The 17,754-nt window shown below is 36.9% G+C and overlaps 1 protein-coding gene across 1 annotated transcript in view; it reads right to left on the bottom strand.

Annotated features, from left to right (window-relative positions):
- SPON1 (spondin 1) overlaps nucleotides 1–17,754 on the bottom strand; it is a 181,533-nt gene that overhangs the window by 112,006 nt on the left and 51,773 nt on the right. The window contains exons 4-6 of the mRNA XM_058829221.1: nucleotides 13,327–13,400; nucleotides 12,532–12,654; nucleotides 6,876–7,024 (exon numbers count right to left, since the gene is read on the bottom strand). Coding sequence (XP_058685204.1) covers nucleotides 6,876–7,024; nucleotides 12,532–12,654; nucleotides 13,327–13,400 — 346 coding nt within the window. The remainder of the gene's footprint in view (nucleotides 1–6,875; nucleotides 7,025–12,531; nucleotides 12,655–13,326; nucleotides 13,401–17,754) is intronic.

Here is a 17,754-nt window from a genome sequence, read left to right on the forward strand (position 1 = left end):
TTTTCAATTGTTTCCTCTCAAGTGAGATGGAAAGAAGGGTAGGAATTTTGATAGACCCCATTTCTACACAATTTACTATCAGAATTCACTGAGCGTCTTTGAGTAAAGCCTAATTTTTTTATTCTTGAAGGGTCTTATGCAAAAAAAATAAAAAATAAAAATGTTTGAAGATCTTTTATTCAAAAAGAACCTGATTATTGGATTTTCCTGAAAAGGTGTGTGTGTTCCTCCCTGTTTTATCAGGAATGGAGGCTCTGTGATGATTAGAAGAAAATAAGCAGCAAGGCAAATTGAGGGAAATGAAGGAGAAATTAAATGTTGAGCTAACTTGACACCGTAAGTCATTGTTTGGTTATGCAAATCATTTCATATCAATTACAAGGTAATTATTCAGAGGGCAAAATCTCAAAGACTCCCAGAAAAGTTAGAGGTGTGAAGCCTCTGGAATTCATTAAGCAAGATGAGAGCTCACAAGGTGGGGTTTTAAAAATCAAGGTGCCTTATTGATTAATCAAATAGCAACAGCTGTTAAAAACACAGAAAATCAAAGAGAAGAATAAAGATTTATTTTCCAAATATTATCTTTCCCTGTTTATTATCAGAAAGAAAGCCTGCAGCTGACAAGGGATGAGGGAAGGCAGGAAGAAATGAAGGAAAAAAGGCATTATTAACTACTATTTTTTTATTAAAAGCCACTATTTTGCTAAAGTTTTGACCAAAGGCTAAATAAAAGTTGGAAATTATATTTTGCCTGGTGTTCCAAAGTGATGCTGTTCCAAAGAGATGGCCACAATAATAAAAAAAAAGACATTTTGTACAAAATGTGCTCAACATCTGCCAGCTCTCACAACCCTACAGACAGAAGAAGCACACATGGAGCAACTGAGAGTTCCTCTGTAGCACAATGACATTTTCAGAGGACTCAAACACAAATTTTTCTATTCAATTTTTTTATTGGCTGAGCTAATAAAAGTGGATTGAATTATTTTCTGGGCAGTGTTTTGGCCCAGGGAATAATACACCACTTAAAAATGGGTTGTCAGAACTTAATTTTGTGAAAGAGTCATTACTTTCAATGGCTTTTAGACCAGAAAAAGGTGTTTTGTGACACAGAAAATGCAGCATCAGTTCCTTCTTCATTACAGCACATCCCTGCTATCATGAGATACCAAAAAAAAATGGAGTTGGGATGATTATTTTCTTGTTTGTTTGTTTTTTTAAGGAAAACTGAATCATTGTAATTATAGTTAGATAATATAATAATATATAATATATATATTATATACAGTTATATATTGTATATTATATATACAGTTATACATTATATAGAGAGTTAGATAATATAATATAATAATCTAATATATATCATATTTATATATTTAATATTTAATATATAATAAATAATATATTATATATTATATAATATATAAAAATATAATATATATTAGATAATAGATAATAATAGATAATAGATAATAGATAATAGATAATAGATAAAACATAATATATAAGATATAAGATATAGTATTATATATTTTATATATGTTATGTATTATACATTATATATTATGAATTATGTTTTATATATTATACATTATACATTATATATTATACATTATACATTATACATTATATATTATATATTATATATTATATATTATATATTATATATTATATATTATATATTATATATTATATATTATATATTATATATTATATATTATATATTATATATTATATATTATATATTATATATTATATATTATAAAAACAAATATATATATATATATATATATATATAAAATATAATAACTGAAGTTTATTAGAAGATGGAAGCCCCACTAGAAGAGGTGTTCTGAGCCCTGTTGCATGAGTTATTTATTGGCACATAAAGCTTCTCTTTATGACATAAGTAGACAACTATTTCTTGCTGGCAGAAATACTTTATGAAATTTAGCACAGTATACAAGGGTTCCAAAATTTCTAATTACCAAAATGCCAGAGATTTTGAATCATTATATCAGGTAAATCTTGCAGAAGGAAAGCAGGATAAATCTGGCATCTACCCTTTGGAAAAGGCATTAAAAAGTGCCATAATTCACAGCAGAGGTGTGTGCACGGAGTGCAGAGGAGGCAAACTGAGCAAACAGAAGTCTGGAAGGCAATTTACGACCCAGCAGCTTGATCTGTCCAGAATTAGAATAAATACCCCATTAAAACCATGCTGTCAGGCTGTAACTAAAGTGGAAATCACGCTGGGACTGAGTTCTGCTATTTCACTGCTGCACCACGTCCAAAAGCACTGAAAATTTCTGTGGGTTTAGGAACCTGAAGGGCTTTTGGGCTGTTTGCAAGAGCGTGATTTTCACATCAGGCTTTGTGGGCACGGTAATTTTCCTGTCTTTTCAGCGGGGAAATGTGAAAATCTGGATGGGATCAAAAATGCCCTCCCTGAGGACTGAGGAGAAGGGGGCTCTGCAGGGATGTTGATGAAGGTTTTCTCAGGCCAACGTGAAACATCCAAGGTGGCCAATTCCTGCTGGTTCCCAGTTCTTCCACAGCAGGAATATCAACATCAGCTCGTGGCAAAATAATCTAAAGTCCCTTCATTTGTTTCAGTCTCCTCCTCCTCCAGTGAAGGCCAAGCCACCATGTCATCACTCATTTTTCAGTTCCTTTAAACAAACACAGACTGAGCTATCTCAACAAAATTCCGTTTTCCCAGTGCAATTCCCAGCCCAATTCCCAGGTGCTGGCAGGGCTTTCCTGGTCTCTGAGGTGAAGTGTTCAGGGAGAATTTTCAGCTGCTCTGTCAAGCAAAAGTCAACTGAGTTGGACCTCCCAGGGTGATTTTAACCTCCCTAAGCACACAATAGCAGCTGATTCAAAAAGCAAATTTTGGAGCTTTTTTTAGTAAACACAATAAGCTGCCCAGTGTTATAATAAAAAAAAAAAGTGGTCAATATCCTCCAGATTCCTCTCTGTAATTCAGGTGATTTACCAGCTTCAGCCAGGAAAATCTAATGACCCCCATTCTTCTGTGGAACAATAAAGCACTGCCTTACAAAACAGGTCATAAAATGATATATATCAACTTAAATACTGAAATTACTTTTTAAAAAAATCAATCAATCAGGATGAATCCAATAATGGATTTGCTTTAATTTTTACTCTCTTTTATTATATAAAAAAAAATCCAAATCAGGACTATTTTGTGAAGATAAATGTTTGCATGGAGTCATAACAATGGCATATTTTTTTTCTGTAGAAGTTTTTTGCTGTTTCAGGTTTCACCTTCAATTCACACACACAATTTAAATTATCCTGTGTCCAAAAGTTTACAAGCATCTTCCTGGAAAACAGAACTTGCTGTTCTGAAAGGTCTGGAGGCACACTCAGCTTTCATCTGAGGATGCTGAAGACAATCTAAAAAGTCACCAAACTGACTGACATTTCACAGGGCATTAAACCAAACCTGTGAGAATGTCACCTCTGGGTCCAGAGGGAGCACACAGAGACAACATGCTGCATTTTCTGGAGAAAGATGCAAGCTACAGAATGTTACTCACCTTGGTTTAAAAAAGAATTGCTGGCACAATGAATGAATATTTATTCAGAAATAATTAGGCAAAAGCAAATTATTTCTCTTAAGGCGAGAGATATTTAAAACAATGTTTCTATTTTAGTCTTATTCTCGTCAGCCTAGGATATGAGATTTAGAATTACACTTTACTCCTTCTGACTCATGTTTTAACCATCTTGTTTGTTTGTTCATTTGTTTGAGCAGAGCAATCCCCATTTGAATGCAAAATTTCCCTTTTGAATTCTGCGTTCGTTTCCTACGAGCCAGTTTATCAAATAATGGGATGGGGAGAAATGGGAATTTCTCAAAACAAAGTGGAAGGGTGAATATATCTGGCTGAGGTATGTGAGGTCAGTGCACATTCCTCCCCTCACACAATTCCTCTTGCAGCCTTTGTTTGCTCATTTATAACCCCCCAAGCCCAACGCATGAATTATCCCATTGTACACATCCACCACTTGACAGATTGTTTTAGCAAAACCCTTACGTGCCCTGGCTTTCCTTTCCAGGCTGCCAGGAAGAGTTTAACAAAAAAGGCTGATTAGTTCCTTTCAGTCCTCCCAGATAAACAAACCACAGAGCAAGTCCACACTTTGCACAAGGATCATCCATGCAAAAAGCCCAGACGGGCTCTTGGCAGCGAGGACACAAAGCAGAGCAGCCCAAGGTGCCAGGTCAGGAGGAAAAGCTGCTGCTGATGCAGCATTCTGTCACACAGGGAGCAAAATGTTGGATTTAACCACACCTAATTATTAAGACACTTCTTAACAAAGCTCCTTGAAAGACCTTTATTTCGTTTCTCTGTTTGTTTTATACACAGTCAATTTTTGGTAATGAAACACAAAAATAATTAGATTTATTTTTCCTTTAATAAAACCTCGGGTAATGTCAGTGACAGATGCTGGTTACATAAATATGTGTTTATGTGCTCACCTAAGAAACTGCCTAGGAAATGCCCAGAAAACTCAGCAGATTCCCAAATCCAAGTGTGCCCATGGAATAAGTGCATTAACTGCAGTGGGTGAGCTCTGAGTCCAAGCACCAGAATTTAAAAATTTCCTTTCCTGTGTTTTCAAAAGCATCAAAACTCTTTGGAGAGAGATTTTCATGAATTGCATCCTCCCATCAACCCACAACACAAGGATGGTAGGGCAGCAGTGAGGGGAAAGGAAGGTAAAATAAGAAATGGAAAAGGAGCAAATAAATCCTGAGGTACATTGCAACACTTTGTTGTTTGGGGAAGGAAACAACTTTATCAAATTCCAAGGCAGGTAGGGATATTGCAAGGGACAGATTGAATTTTAAAAAGAAAAGAAAAATACTAGCCTGATTTAAGTGTCAGCAAATCAGCTCCTGGCATTACTCTGCTGTCTTGGCTGCTGAATTTTACTTCGAAATCTCCCAGAAATATCAGAGCAGCTTAAGCACAGGTCAACAAGAAAAAAAGTCCAATAACCTTGACAGAAATGCTCTGGCATTTGATGACACGCTGTGCTGCCCTAGGGAATATCCAGTGAGAACACCAGCTGAAAACTTGGATCATCCCAGGAGAACCAGGGGAATTCCTGCAGGTCTGACCCAATCAAACACCCCAATGCTGGAATTAATTGTGATTTCACTAATTTCCTGTTCAGTCTCAGCAGCCCCTGAAATTGTAGCCATTGATCTGTTTGATAATCTAAATAATCTACCTAAAATTCATAATCTCTTCTGATTTCAATCCAGTGTATAAGCACATCCCCTTTTTGCACATATATGGCACAAAATGACAAAGGAGGCAGATTTGGAAAGCAGAAAGATGATTTTCATTTTTTTTCTGTACTCATCTGTCCTTCCACAAATGCACCTCTGCTTGCTCCTCACCCAGCACCTTCCTCTTGCTCCTGCTGTCCCAGGAGAAGATTTAATCCTTGTGTAGCCCCAATTCAGATGTATTTATAAATAAAACCCGTATTTATAAAAGTATTCACCAAGACCATAACAGAAATTACCTTCTTCAATAAAAAATTGATGATTTTCTTCATTCCACCTGGGCCTACTACAAGAAAATCTTGATTTCCCAAGTAAGCAGCAAAAAAATGATAAGTTACATGTGGTATATACAATGCTCTGCTACAATTTAAATCCATCTGGGTTTAAATTATATTGCTGGGATAAAATCCAGCCACTTTTCTGCATAGGATCAAGGCCTACCTTCCATTTCCACATATACCAAGGATTATTATGCTTTAAAGAGAAAATGTATCCATGATCACATTTCACCCCCAGACTGAAATTGTTTTTTCCCCTACATATTCCTTTTCTATCCCTTTTATATATTAAGTTATAAGCTGGTTTTATTTTATTTTTCCTTGGCTTTGGGAATTTCTTGTCAGATACACCAGCTGTTCTCGTGCCATGATTATATACACTTAAGCATCACAAAAAAGCAAATTATATTTAGCACACAAAGTCTTTTGCTACACAAGTTTTCTCAAAACAGTCTTTGAGGTTGTTTTATATTGTTTATATGAATATAAATGATTTTTTGTTTGGGATATCTCAGTGCCACCCTGTATACAACATACCCTGGAGGTCTTGAAATACTTATTTGAAATACTGTCCCTTTAACATGCAGCAGTTACCAAAAGGGAGAATGATTAATCACCAATATCACCTTGAACTCTGCTTTTATTTTTGCTGGCTTCATCTTCAGAAGCGTCAAACACAGGAAAAGATCCACACAAATGTGGAAAAAGTGAAGAAAAGCACAGAGGGTTTCATGCACGTGTTCAACACTAAGGAATAGGTTATTTTCTTTGTAAAAGGGATTATTAAGGAAAGAATGCTTGTGCCACATAAATAAATGATGAACAGGGAAACAAAGCACTTCAGATATTTGTATAACACAAAATGAGGTGATTCATCAGGAAGCAAAATGCAGCACTCTGCAAAGAGAATCAAAATGATAAATAACCATTCACTATTTTAAGGCGGGGGCACTGCTTGTTGTCTTCGAAGTTTTCTTTCCCAAAAAACATTTTCACAATCAAGCCTGAAAAGGTGAGTTTCTCTCTGCTTTATGCTTTAGGTGGCACAGAGATTTTCTAAATGTAGAATTCTTCAACTTACTTGTCCTTTCCTAGACAAAAAACTCTTGCCAGGGTGAGAACAAGTGGAGAAGGACACACAGAACCCTTTCTCCACTGGGCTGGGGATCATTCAGCAAAATTCCCCGAGCAGGCATGGCCAATGACAAACTGCAGGCCAAGGAAGGAGCCTTTATTTCAAATTTCTGCTGAAATGCACCTACCTGCTGCCGAATTTCTTCTTCCATCTTCACTGGGGACCCCAGCTCCGCCACTTGTTTGACTCCTTCGCTGGCATATCCTCCATACTCCCACAGGATGTAATTCTTGGAGTGGGAGCTACCGATGATGGCAGACCAGTGGTTGGTGCGTCCTTTGCGGGGGATAAAAATAAAACAAAATAAATAACAACCATCGAGGCAGCCTCAAAGCCAAATTCCTGACTTCTGAAAGAGTTTTGAAGTCCCCACTCCTGAGGCTTTTTGCATGCTGATGCTTCTCACTAGAGCTACACTCATTTTTAGAGTAATAAAAACAAAGAGACTGACAGAAATCGAGCATAAAGCAGCCCCTGAAAACAAATAGGCTTAGAAGAGTTTTTCCTCACGAAAGATCTCGGAAAGTTTGAGCAACCTTTAATTTTAAGTTTCTATGTCAAATATTTTTGCAAAAGAAACCTGCAGGGGAAAGCTTCACTGGTCACCCTCAGTTTTAAAAGCAAATTTTTTTTTCCTTACTGAAGGCAGTGAAGAAGTAAATTTTTCTGTATTCACTGGGTTTTCTTGCTCAGATTTCTCATCATGTAAGAGCTTTAGAGCTAAGCAAAAGGATTCTCGTTCTCGCTTCTTGTCTTGTTGAACAAAAAAAATAAACTAAAAAAAGAAAAAGTTTAAAGAAAAAGATGTTAGGGAAGTATGATGGAACTGAAAAGAGAATTGAGCAGAAGTAAGGAGTCACAAAAGTCCCACAAATAAAAATGAATTTACTTAAGTGTCAAGTAACCTTCTGCAGATCTTAAAGGGTGAGAAAATGAACTGCTCACATGAGCAGACAGTCTGTAACAAGGCAAAGACTGCAGCAGGTGAGGGACTCAGAATGATGGAGTGAGACAATATTGAATGTTTCTCTTTGCCAGGGGAAAGGGAGAGAGCAGCACTAAAAACAGCTGCAAACTGAATAAATGGATGAAAAATGAATAATGAAGTAAATAAAAGGGATGCAAATTTAAGATGTGAGAGGTGGAACAATGAAATTGAAAAGGACAGTGCAGAGAATTGTATACAGTCAGGTGCAGGAACCTAATCATGGGAGAGTGGAAAATGGATCAGAAATAAAAAATGAACAACAGCAGGGGGGAAAAAAGCTAGAAAAATGTAGGAAGCAGAATAGATTGCTGAGGGATATGGCCTAGCAGAGCCACAAACAGAGCCTTCATCGCTTCCCTAGTCCTAAACTTGGACCAAAATACCCTTATTTTGCTCTGAGTTGCAGCAGTCCTGATGTTTTCAGAAACAACTAAAGCAAATCCATAATTGAGACCTATGAGTGGAAAAAACCAAACGCAAACCTTCCCTCCTCCATAGCTGCAACGTCAGGAGCTGGTTTCTTGACTTGAAATCTAGAAGTTCTTCCTTAAATATATGTTTATTTCTTGTGATTTATTTATTATTTATGTTATGAATATCTGTCGAAGCCCAGAGAGATGCTGTCACTCAGCCCCAGGGATGGGAACTCCAGCTTGGCCCTTCCTCTTCCCTGTCCCACAAGCCACGGGCAGCAGTTCACCCTGGGAGAGGACAGCAAGTGACACCAAAGCTGTCTGAAGGAGAATGGTCCCTCCAGAACAAAAATGTGTCACCACAGCGATGCCCAGAGAGGCTCCCTGGGCAGAGTTAAAGGAATAAAGTGGGGATTTAATCAAAACCCTTCAGACGATGCAGCTTGGGCAGGGCAAGAGCCTGGCTGAGGATCCACCCAAGATGGACCCAAGATGGGCCCTGGCTCAGGAGTTTCACACTTTGATAGGTTCTGGTCCATTTCCACATTGGGGTTCATTGCCCAATTGCAGCTGCAGGTGATACAGTCCCATCCTCCCAGATTGCTCTCCTCAATTCCCTGCTGCTTGTGCTTTTTGGGCCCGGAGCTGCCACGGTGTCCTTGGTTGTGGGGCTGGAGAAGGATTGTTGTGTGTGCCTGAGCTGTGAGGAGAACTTGAACACTTTGTGTGGAGTTCAGCTCACACAGCAATGCACTGCAGGGTCTGGAAATAGGAAAGCTGAAACTGAAGGCACCAAGAGAGAGGAACCCGAGTGCCTGTAAGTCTTTAGTCCAAAGGGTAAGGGATTGTTCCCTGTGCTCCAAAGCTTCTCTCCCTCCTGCCCTGCCCAGGACAGGAGCACCTGGTGCCTTTGCAATCAGAGCACAGCCTGTTCCACCAAACCCTCCCTAAAGACATCAACTCTGCAGAGAAACCTCCTGGCCCACCCACCCTGTTGGAGTCTGAGACACAGAGTGTGTGCCCTTGTCTCTGGTGCCTGGCTCTGAGATCCAGGAGAACACTGAATTTCATACAACATGAGATTTATGGGCGTGATGATGATACATGAAAACAACTGTTAAAGTTGGATAGAAAAGCTAAAAATGTGAGTGTGTAGATTAGAGAGTTCTCTTAAGTCACTGGGTGAAAAAGTTAAGGCTTAGAGTTTAAGTTAGTTTAGAAAGCAGAAGGTAAGGTGGAGGATTTAGACTTGTTTCTTTTCCTTCTTTTTTCTTCTTCATGTTCTTCTTCTAGAGGTTTTTGGGTAGCAGTGGGTGTTTGGATAGAAAATGTCACAGTGCAGCTCACAGGTGTTGGGTCATTGGGTCATTAAGAAAAATAATTTACGTGTCTATTGTTAATTGGATAAGAATGAGTATAAAGATAAAAGAACTGTGTAGTTCAGGGCTATTTTGTACCATCAGAATGAAATGTGCCAGGTTGTGGTGAATTAAACTTGTGTAGAAAGTCTGGAGAGACCTGCCAAGTTTGGTGATAACATTCTAATAAACACGAGAAACAAGATCATAACAAGCTTTGGAGATTTTGTCCTGACACAGAGGACTGTGATAAGCAGGATCCCCATGAGGGAACATCCCCAAGGAGCTCAGCCCAGAGAAGCTGAGAAATGCAGGAGTGAAAAGTGCAGAAGAAGCACAGCAGAAGAATCAGAAAGAAAAATAAGAAACAAAGAATTTTAAAAAAGTTATGCACCCACCCAAAGGAGCTGCTCCAAGTCCTTCCAGGCCCACCCTAAACCTCTCACCAAACTATGGTCTGCAAATGCTTCACTCCTCACCTCCAACCGTGCTCCTCTCGTGAGAACAGAGAGAAAACTTGATATTTCCTAAGCTTTTTGCTCAAACCATCAAAGAAACTTCTCTGCATGACATGACCTGAGCAGCACGAGTGGTTTGCACCCACTGTCACCCCCCAGGTCTTAAGACAGCAAGCAGAACTCTGACAGCTTTCCAGTGCTGTCATTTCACTTCATTCTTGTTGTTTTGAGCAGTTTCTCCATTTCTCAAGATGCTTGTGTGTGTAATTTTTTGCAGAAAAATTGAGGTGCCGTCACAACCTGAGAATTTATCCTCTGACACATCCCACAGATGTGCTCGTATCACGTCGTGATGAAGAGCACACAAATTTCTGTTGTCAAAAATGGGTGATACCCAGAGAAAATAAAAGCTTTGCACAAGGGGCACATTCTTTAGGGGTTTTTTAAACCAAATCAGAAGATAAAGATGCAAAATATAAAGTTCATGATCTGCTTTCTATTGCAACCTTATTGACGGTACAAGAATAGAGCAGAATTTTTTATGTGGTGGCTTGGCAAATAATTTGTGATTTCCCACAGTCCACAATGAATAAAATTTTATTTTAATATAATTACTGCACAAGCTAAACATTTTTAAGAATGACACCAATGAATAGGTTTCATTTTTATAGATCACTTGATCTGGATGAGATCTGTCCCTCAGCTTTCAGAAATTTTAATGCCAGGGCTGTTATTGCTGGGATTAATAGTGTAAGTACATAGTAATAATAATAATAATAATAATAATAATAATAATAATAATAATAATAATAATAATAATAATAATAATAATAATAATAATAATAATATATTAATAATACCAAAGGTATTTTTTTCACTTTTCCAGTTTAAGTAAAACTTTGATTTAATTCACCATTTCATAACTGGGGAGAGAAAGCCGGCAAACTCTTGCAACTTGATTATTTTCCATCATGCAGCCATACCCTTCAGGAGTTCACCAACTTTAATGTAAAAAACCATTTATTCCAAATATTACATCATCAAGCCACAGTAATTTCACAGCTTTCAGTCCTTTTCTCATGGCCCATTTCTAACCAGCAGCTGAATCCATGTAAATAATGCACATAAAGTTCACACTCAGCAGATATTTGAATCCTCCAACAGCCTAAAAGAGCATCCCTGCAATTATTGGCTTTGCTCATTTTATCTCCCCCCAATTATGCTGACCAATAATATTTGAAGAATGCTGTTAAAACTAGGAGCTGATACAAACCTTTTTTTGAGTTATATGAGGACATTCTGACACTGTGACAATAATAATATTTATTTTTTAAAAATCAACATAAAAAGCTCTTATAATAAACATCAGCCACAGAAAAAAATAACAAGGTTTAAAGGCCTGTAAATGTGACTCAAATTATTAAATACTTTCCTTTTTTCCCCCAGACTGTGGAGTTAGTAATGAAAGACCACGTGCATAACACACAATTTTGTAACTTCAGCTTTTTATGGACGCTTGGGTAACTGCAGAAAGCAAGCTTGCAACAAAAAATACTGATTCTGTAGTTCAGAGCCTTGAAAACCCAAGTTCAGAAGGTGTTTTTAACTGGATATCCAACCAACAAAGACAAAGAAAACAGAGTATTCTAACACCTACACATACAATTAATATCCTCGGGCAGCAAGATCCAAAACTCACCAAATTTAACCAAAATAATTCAAAATACTTTTAAGTAGAACGAACTTGGCAGATTGGCACAGCTAAAAAAATCAAAATATTAGCGTGTTACCTGTCCTTTGTGGCCTTTTCCTTAAAATCTCATTTTCTACCTCCACATTATAAGCCATTCTAAGCTTATATTCTAAGCTATATATTTATACCTTAGATATAGATATAGGTATAAATATAGATATAGATAATATAGATATAGATAGATATAGATATAGATATAGATTAGATATAGATATAGATATAGATATAGATATAGATATAGATATAGATATAGATATAGATATAGATATAGATATAGATATAGATAGATTAGATATATAGATATAGATATAGATATTAATATAGATATAGATATAGATATAGATATAGATAGATATATAGATATAGATATAGATATAGATATAGATATTAATATAGATATTAATATAGATAGATAGATATAGATATAGATATAGATATAGATATAGATATAGATAGATAGATATAGATAGATATAGATAGATATAGATATATAGATATATATACTTGTCATATTCTAAGACAAAAAGAAAGGAACCTTTCTCCCCACAAAGATATCTTGCAAATACAGTCTCACACACACCTTAGCTCAAAATGCCAGGCAGATCAATAAAATGTATAATGCAATGTATAGTGCAGAAAGATCCATTGATTTTCAGTGCTGAGTGCCAGCAGGATTCCCTATATGTCATAATTTACACTGCTGAGCTGTAAATAAGTGATGCTGTGTCACACAATCAGCTCCAGCCCCCCTCAGGGCCCCTGTGTGGTACAAAAATAGAAACAAAAAAACAAAAAGAAAGCAGTGGTACTCACGTGGAAAATCTTTGGGATGTGTTTTTTCTGACCAGTTTCCATAAAAAGTCAGCCTGTATTTGGCAGTACCGCAGGCACAACAGTCTAAAATTGGTTTGTCAGTCACACCTTCCGAGGCTGAGTCTGAAAAAGCATCAAAGTACCCATTGGAAAAGGCTACAACTCCAAATCAGTGAGGAGAGTGAAGCTGTCACAATAAATACTCCAGGGAAGTAAATCTGAGTTAAACATGGTTTGTTTGGTATTTTTTTTAAATTTAGTTTTAAGTTTACTGTTAGACTAAACAACCATGAATTATCTGTATCATATTTATGAGTGGATGGAATGATTCAAATCCACAATTTTCAATAAGAAGGCATTCATATTTCAGTTTTCTTGAGATTCAAAAGGGGTTTGTTTCTGGTTTTTATCTGATAAGGACAAACCTCAGCTGATCTCAAAACACAAAAGGCTTGAAATTTCTGAACAGACCAAGTAAATGAATTCTCCAGTGGGATACAATAAGCAGCTGCAACATTTAGGTTTAGGAAAGGATTAAACAGCCCAAAGTGCCCTGGAAACCAATGGGAATCACACAAAGGTAAAAGGTTTTAGTTATCACATTTAGGGGCAGGCAAGGAAGACTTTATGAGATGGAGAATATGTGATAAGGAAGAACGTAACTGAATGGAAGATCCCAAATCTGAACCTGCATGAAATTGTCCGAGACCTCCAAATTTTAGTTTGAGACAATGGGTTAAGAGAAAAATGCAAAACACAACGAGGAGGTCAGAAAGATGTTTTACTTTACCTTACCTTGTTCACAAATTTTTTTGGTGAGAGAGCCCTCATCTTGAAAATAAATGATGCGCTTCTGCACAATACTGGCTCTATAAAGGGGAGAAAAAAAGAAAGTTTGAAATGTTTATTTCTCAAAGAAAAAAATAAAATGAGTGATAAATGACTGCCTAAGACATTGTTACATTTCCCTGTGCTGACAATATAATATGGGATTACACATAAGGTATTTTTATTTCAACTTGTAATTTAATTTCATCCCATTTTACAGAAACCTGAGATATATTTACCTCTAGAGAAGCGGTCATAGGCATATGGTGAGGACCTGTGCTCTTGAAATGCATGACAGTCAACTGAGCATCCAATATTTCAGTCAAATCTTATATTAAAATACTGAAGTTGCATTCAATTTCAGTCAAAAAAAACCCAGCAGAGCTATAGTGAGCAGCTGTTCATAGGAAATTACACAGCATTCCAAAGAGATAAGTACTTCTGATATATGACAGCAACTCAAATATCACGCAAAACAGAAGTTAGAAAAAAAAAAAAAGCTGGCATAAGGTAAAGTCTTTGAAAGCAATTCACAGGTTCCAAAAGACAAGCTGCTTTAACATTAATTAAATCTGGAATATTTTATTCAGGCTTGCAGTTCAAACAAAATGCAAATTTCTAAGCCTCGGTGCCTCAGTTCCTCAGCTGAGGGGGCTGGATATATTCAGTGCCAAATAAACTTTAACCACCTTCTTTGGCCATTTTGTAACAATTTAATTCTCATGAAAACTTGATCTTCTTTCCATAAGGAAACAGATTTTGGTTGAATTGGAAGGCAATCTGTGGCCAGAGAGGCTCCTGAGGAGAGCAGGCTTTGGGAGCTGGCACTCTGCCTTGTTTACCAGTACAAGTTCTTCCAGCAACATTTTGTACCATCACTTGTATTTAACACTCCCAACAGCAAGGGCCAGCTTCTTCTCTTACTTCACTATTAGTCAGTTAAATATCTTAATCTTTCTAGAGCCATTCCTCACTCGTGACAGCTGAGGTGAGAAGGAAAATGAGACTGCTTGTGCTTGGATGTGCTGTTGTAGCCGTGTAACCTTCCTTTGACAACGTCCCACCCATAAAATTATCAAAAATAAGATGCAATTCTGCTGTGCTTTCTTTGCCAAAGATGCAAAGGGAGGATGAGTTGAGAGAGGGAGGAATCTTTCTTTTCACCTTACAAAGCACCAGGGAGAATAATTTGGTTTTGCAAACCTCTTAAAGCTCCATCAACCTGAAAAGGGTGCAAAAAACTCTCAACCTTTTCTGAGAAACCTTTTCCAGGGTTTCTAACAAGAAATAATAGGGAAAAGAAATTTAACAAACATAACCAGCAGAGCTACTGCTAGGAAGAATAAGAGCCCAATGGCCAACCTGTGATAGTGGCAGCTCCTTAATGTTTCCATCCTTCAAACTGAAAGCCAAAGCCAAATTTAAAGACTTTTTGGATGCTACACCACAAGGAGACAGAAAGAAAGCAAAGCCATGCAGATACAAGAGAAACCTCTCTCACAGTGAGGAGAATCAAAGAGATTTAACCCTGGAATGGGCTGCCTGGACATTTGCCAACATCCATCTCTGGAAATATCCAAAACTTGATCAGATCCATGCCTTGGCAAGCTGCTGAGGGAACAACCAAAGTGATGTTCAACACCTGCTTCAAGCAGGAGAATGGACTAGATGACTTCCAGAGGTCCCTTCCAATCTAAATTATTCGATCATTCAAATCCAAACAAACACAAAATCAGCTGTTGGATGAAGATCTCAGTTCTGCAGATAACAAAGATAAGGGGATTTGAGAAGAAGCCACCAGTTCTTTTAGAAAAAAAAAAGAAAATAAAGATGGTTTGAAGCCTGAAGTGCACTTGTATTATTCTTTTTGCTGCAGTTAGCTTGTCACTGTAAAATGTCAAGGGAACAGTTCCCTTTTCTAATAACAAAAGCTTCACAGCTTTCTGAGTCATTGTCTCTTCAGCTGTGTTTGAAGCTATATGGTGAGCCAACAATTTAAATGGGAGGTTTTGTACTGATTCCAAATGCACCAGGATGGGCACATTATATGGTGCATAAATATCAAAAGCAGGCACAGAGCTCTACAAACACTCAATCATCAATCATTTTAAAATATTAACTGTTTTAATAATCAGCTTCTAGACTGAACACAGACAAAAACATCTGCTCAGTGTGTTTTCTAGCTTTTATAGCTACTTTTACTCCCTTATTTTATTCATTTTTGGACATTATTTTTATTCTTCTGTAAAAGTTCTGACCTCTGGACTATGGATTCTTTCTTTTGGCTTCGAGGCTTACGAAAAGGCAGCTAAAAATGGAATGGCAAACTTCTAGAGAGAAGCAAGAAAGCTTTTAAGAATTTACACAAGGTACACATCTGTTTAATTTACATAAATCCTCCCACCACTTCAAAGGTCCAGTGCAGTCTGAACTTCATGGGAAAGGAGCAATCCAATTGCTTTCCCTCCCATATTAATATATATAAATGGATCTTCAATTTCTTGTTATTCTTGCTGACATTTTTCTCTCTGACTATCAGAAAATGATGGGTAAAGGCAAAAGGAATTAAATTTGACTCAAAAATAACCTGTTTGTTTCCCATTTTCTTCAAGGCTTCTGGATTTGTGCTAAAGCTTTTCCGTCACCAAACTAAGGAGCAAGACTGTAAGACACAGGCATTTCCACACCTGACAGCACCTGCTCTGAGAAGGAAAACCAACCAAATGGATTGTCCAAAAAGTGCCATTATTTCTGGTTTTTGCAGTTGTCACGTGAAAAGGAAAGAATATCTGGTTACTTCTGTCATATTTGCTTTGGCAGCACCACTTTGGAATGTGCCTGTCCTGGCTGGGTTTGGACAGGAGACATCTGAGGGCAGAGGGGAAAATCTGCCTGGAAAGAATTCCAGGGAATGAGAAAGAATTCCATTCATGAGAATGAAACTGCAGCCCAGTTCCACAACAACTGCACCATCCTGCTGGGAAAAAGCTCTGCCAAACACACAGAAATTGCATTTGGGATGTTAAGAAACAGGAAATGTCATAAACCATAAAAATTCAGGCCAGCCTTGGGAATGCTCCAGTTCATACCAGAAAAAGAAGAGTCAGTTTGGGGTTCTTTCTTTTTTTCCTTTTCTTTTCTTTTTTTTTTTTCCATAGAAACAGCTTTAGATTGTTTCCCTCACTCCTTTAGTCAAATCCTAGCATGAAAAGAAATACTCTTTATTTTAAATTACCTCTGTGGGTGTAGTGATGTGACAAAAGTAAGGAAGAGGATTTGTAAGAATTGTTCCTGTGACATTTTTTAAGCTTACATCAAAACCATTAAGCACAATATTAGAGTTACATTTGAATAAAACAGGTTTTGTCAGAACTGCTGAAGATACTCCAAGTTTTACTTGGATGTTGAGAAATAATAATAATCTACTGAGTTGCAGATAAGACATTTTTCCTGCTCTGCATTACCTGTGAGATAACCTTGTCTTGCCCTTCTAGCTATCAAAATTATTTTCTTTAATTATTCCATGCCTCACTGATTTAATTACAGGATGATAAGTTGTTCTCCCCCCCAGAAAGCTGCTGAGAACAATTAACAGCATGTTAAGTTTGTTTTCTTTTTTGGGTTTGTTGTTTTTGTTGGGTTTTTTTTTTGAGAGAAGGAATTTCTAAATATACCATTTATTTTAACACTAGAAAGGGATGTGAAAACCATGAATTTACATCTGCTGTAATTTTGTTGATGCTACAGGGTTTTGTCATTCAATTGTATTATTTAGGATATTCTCTTTTTATTTCCTTCTGTTGTTACAAAAAAAAAAAAGCAACCCTGTGTTTTTGACAAGCACTTACAAGGTCAGGGAAAGCACAAACTCCCAGCAAAAAATTACTTCTTTTTCTAATATTTGGGAGACTTTTATTAAAATGAAATCAAAATTCCTCTGGTGGCCTATACAGCCCTTTAGCCAATCGATGTCCAACAATTTTTACACTGTATATTTGTATATTTGTATTTGTATATTTGTATATTTCTAGTATATTTGACAGCCACATTCTTCAAAGTAATTTTCAGTTAGGACGAAAAATTTGGAGCAAACTGGTTATTTTTAATGCATAAAAAAATGATTATATTTTTATGCCTTAAAAAAGCATCTTTCGTTGCCATTTTGTGTTGTTTGCTCATCAGTTTGTTTTTAAGTGTGTTGTTAACACAGCTTAAACAAACCAGCTACAGAATTGGTGTTTGGTGTTGGATAAAACACAGCAATATTAACATGAATTTTACCAGTGTTGCCACAATTCCACATTTACACCCCTGCACAGGATGAGAACCTTTCCTCCTGTGGATTAGTCCCACCAAAAACAATAAAACATTCTCACTTCTAAAAACTTTGTGTGC

The sequence above is a fragment of the Poecile atricapillus genome, chromosome 1 (assembly GCF_030490865.1).
Source record: "Poecile atricapillus isolate bPoeAtr1 chromosome 1, bPoeAtr1.hap1, whole genome shotgun sequence".
Taxonomy (NCBI): domain Eukaryota; kingdom Metazoa; phylum Chordata; class Aves; order Passeriformes; family Paridae; genus Poecile; species Poecile atricapillus.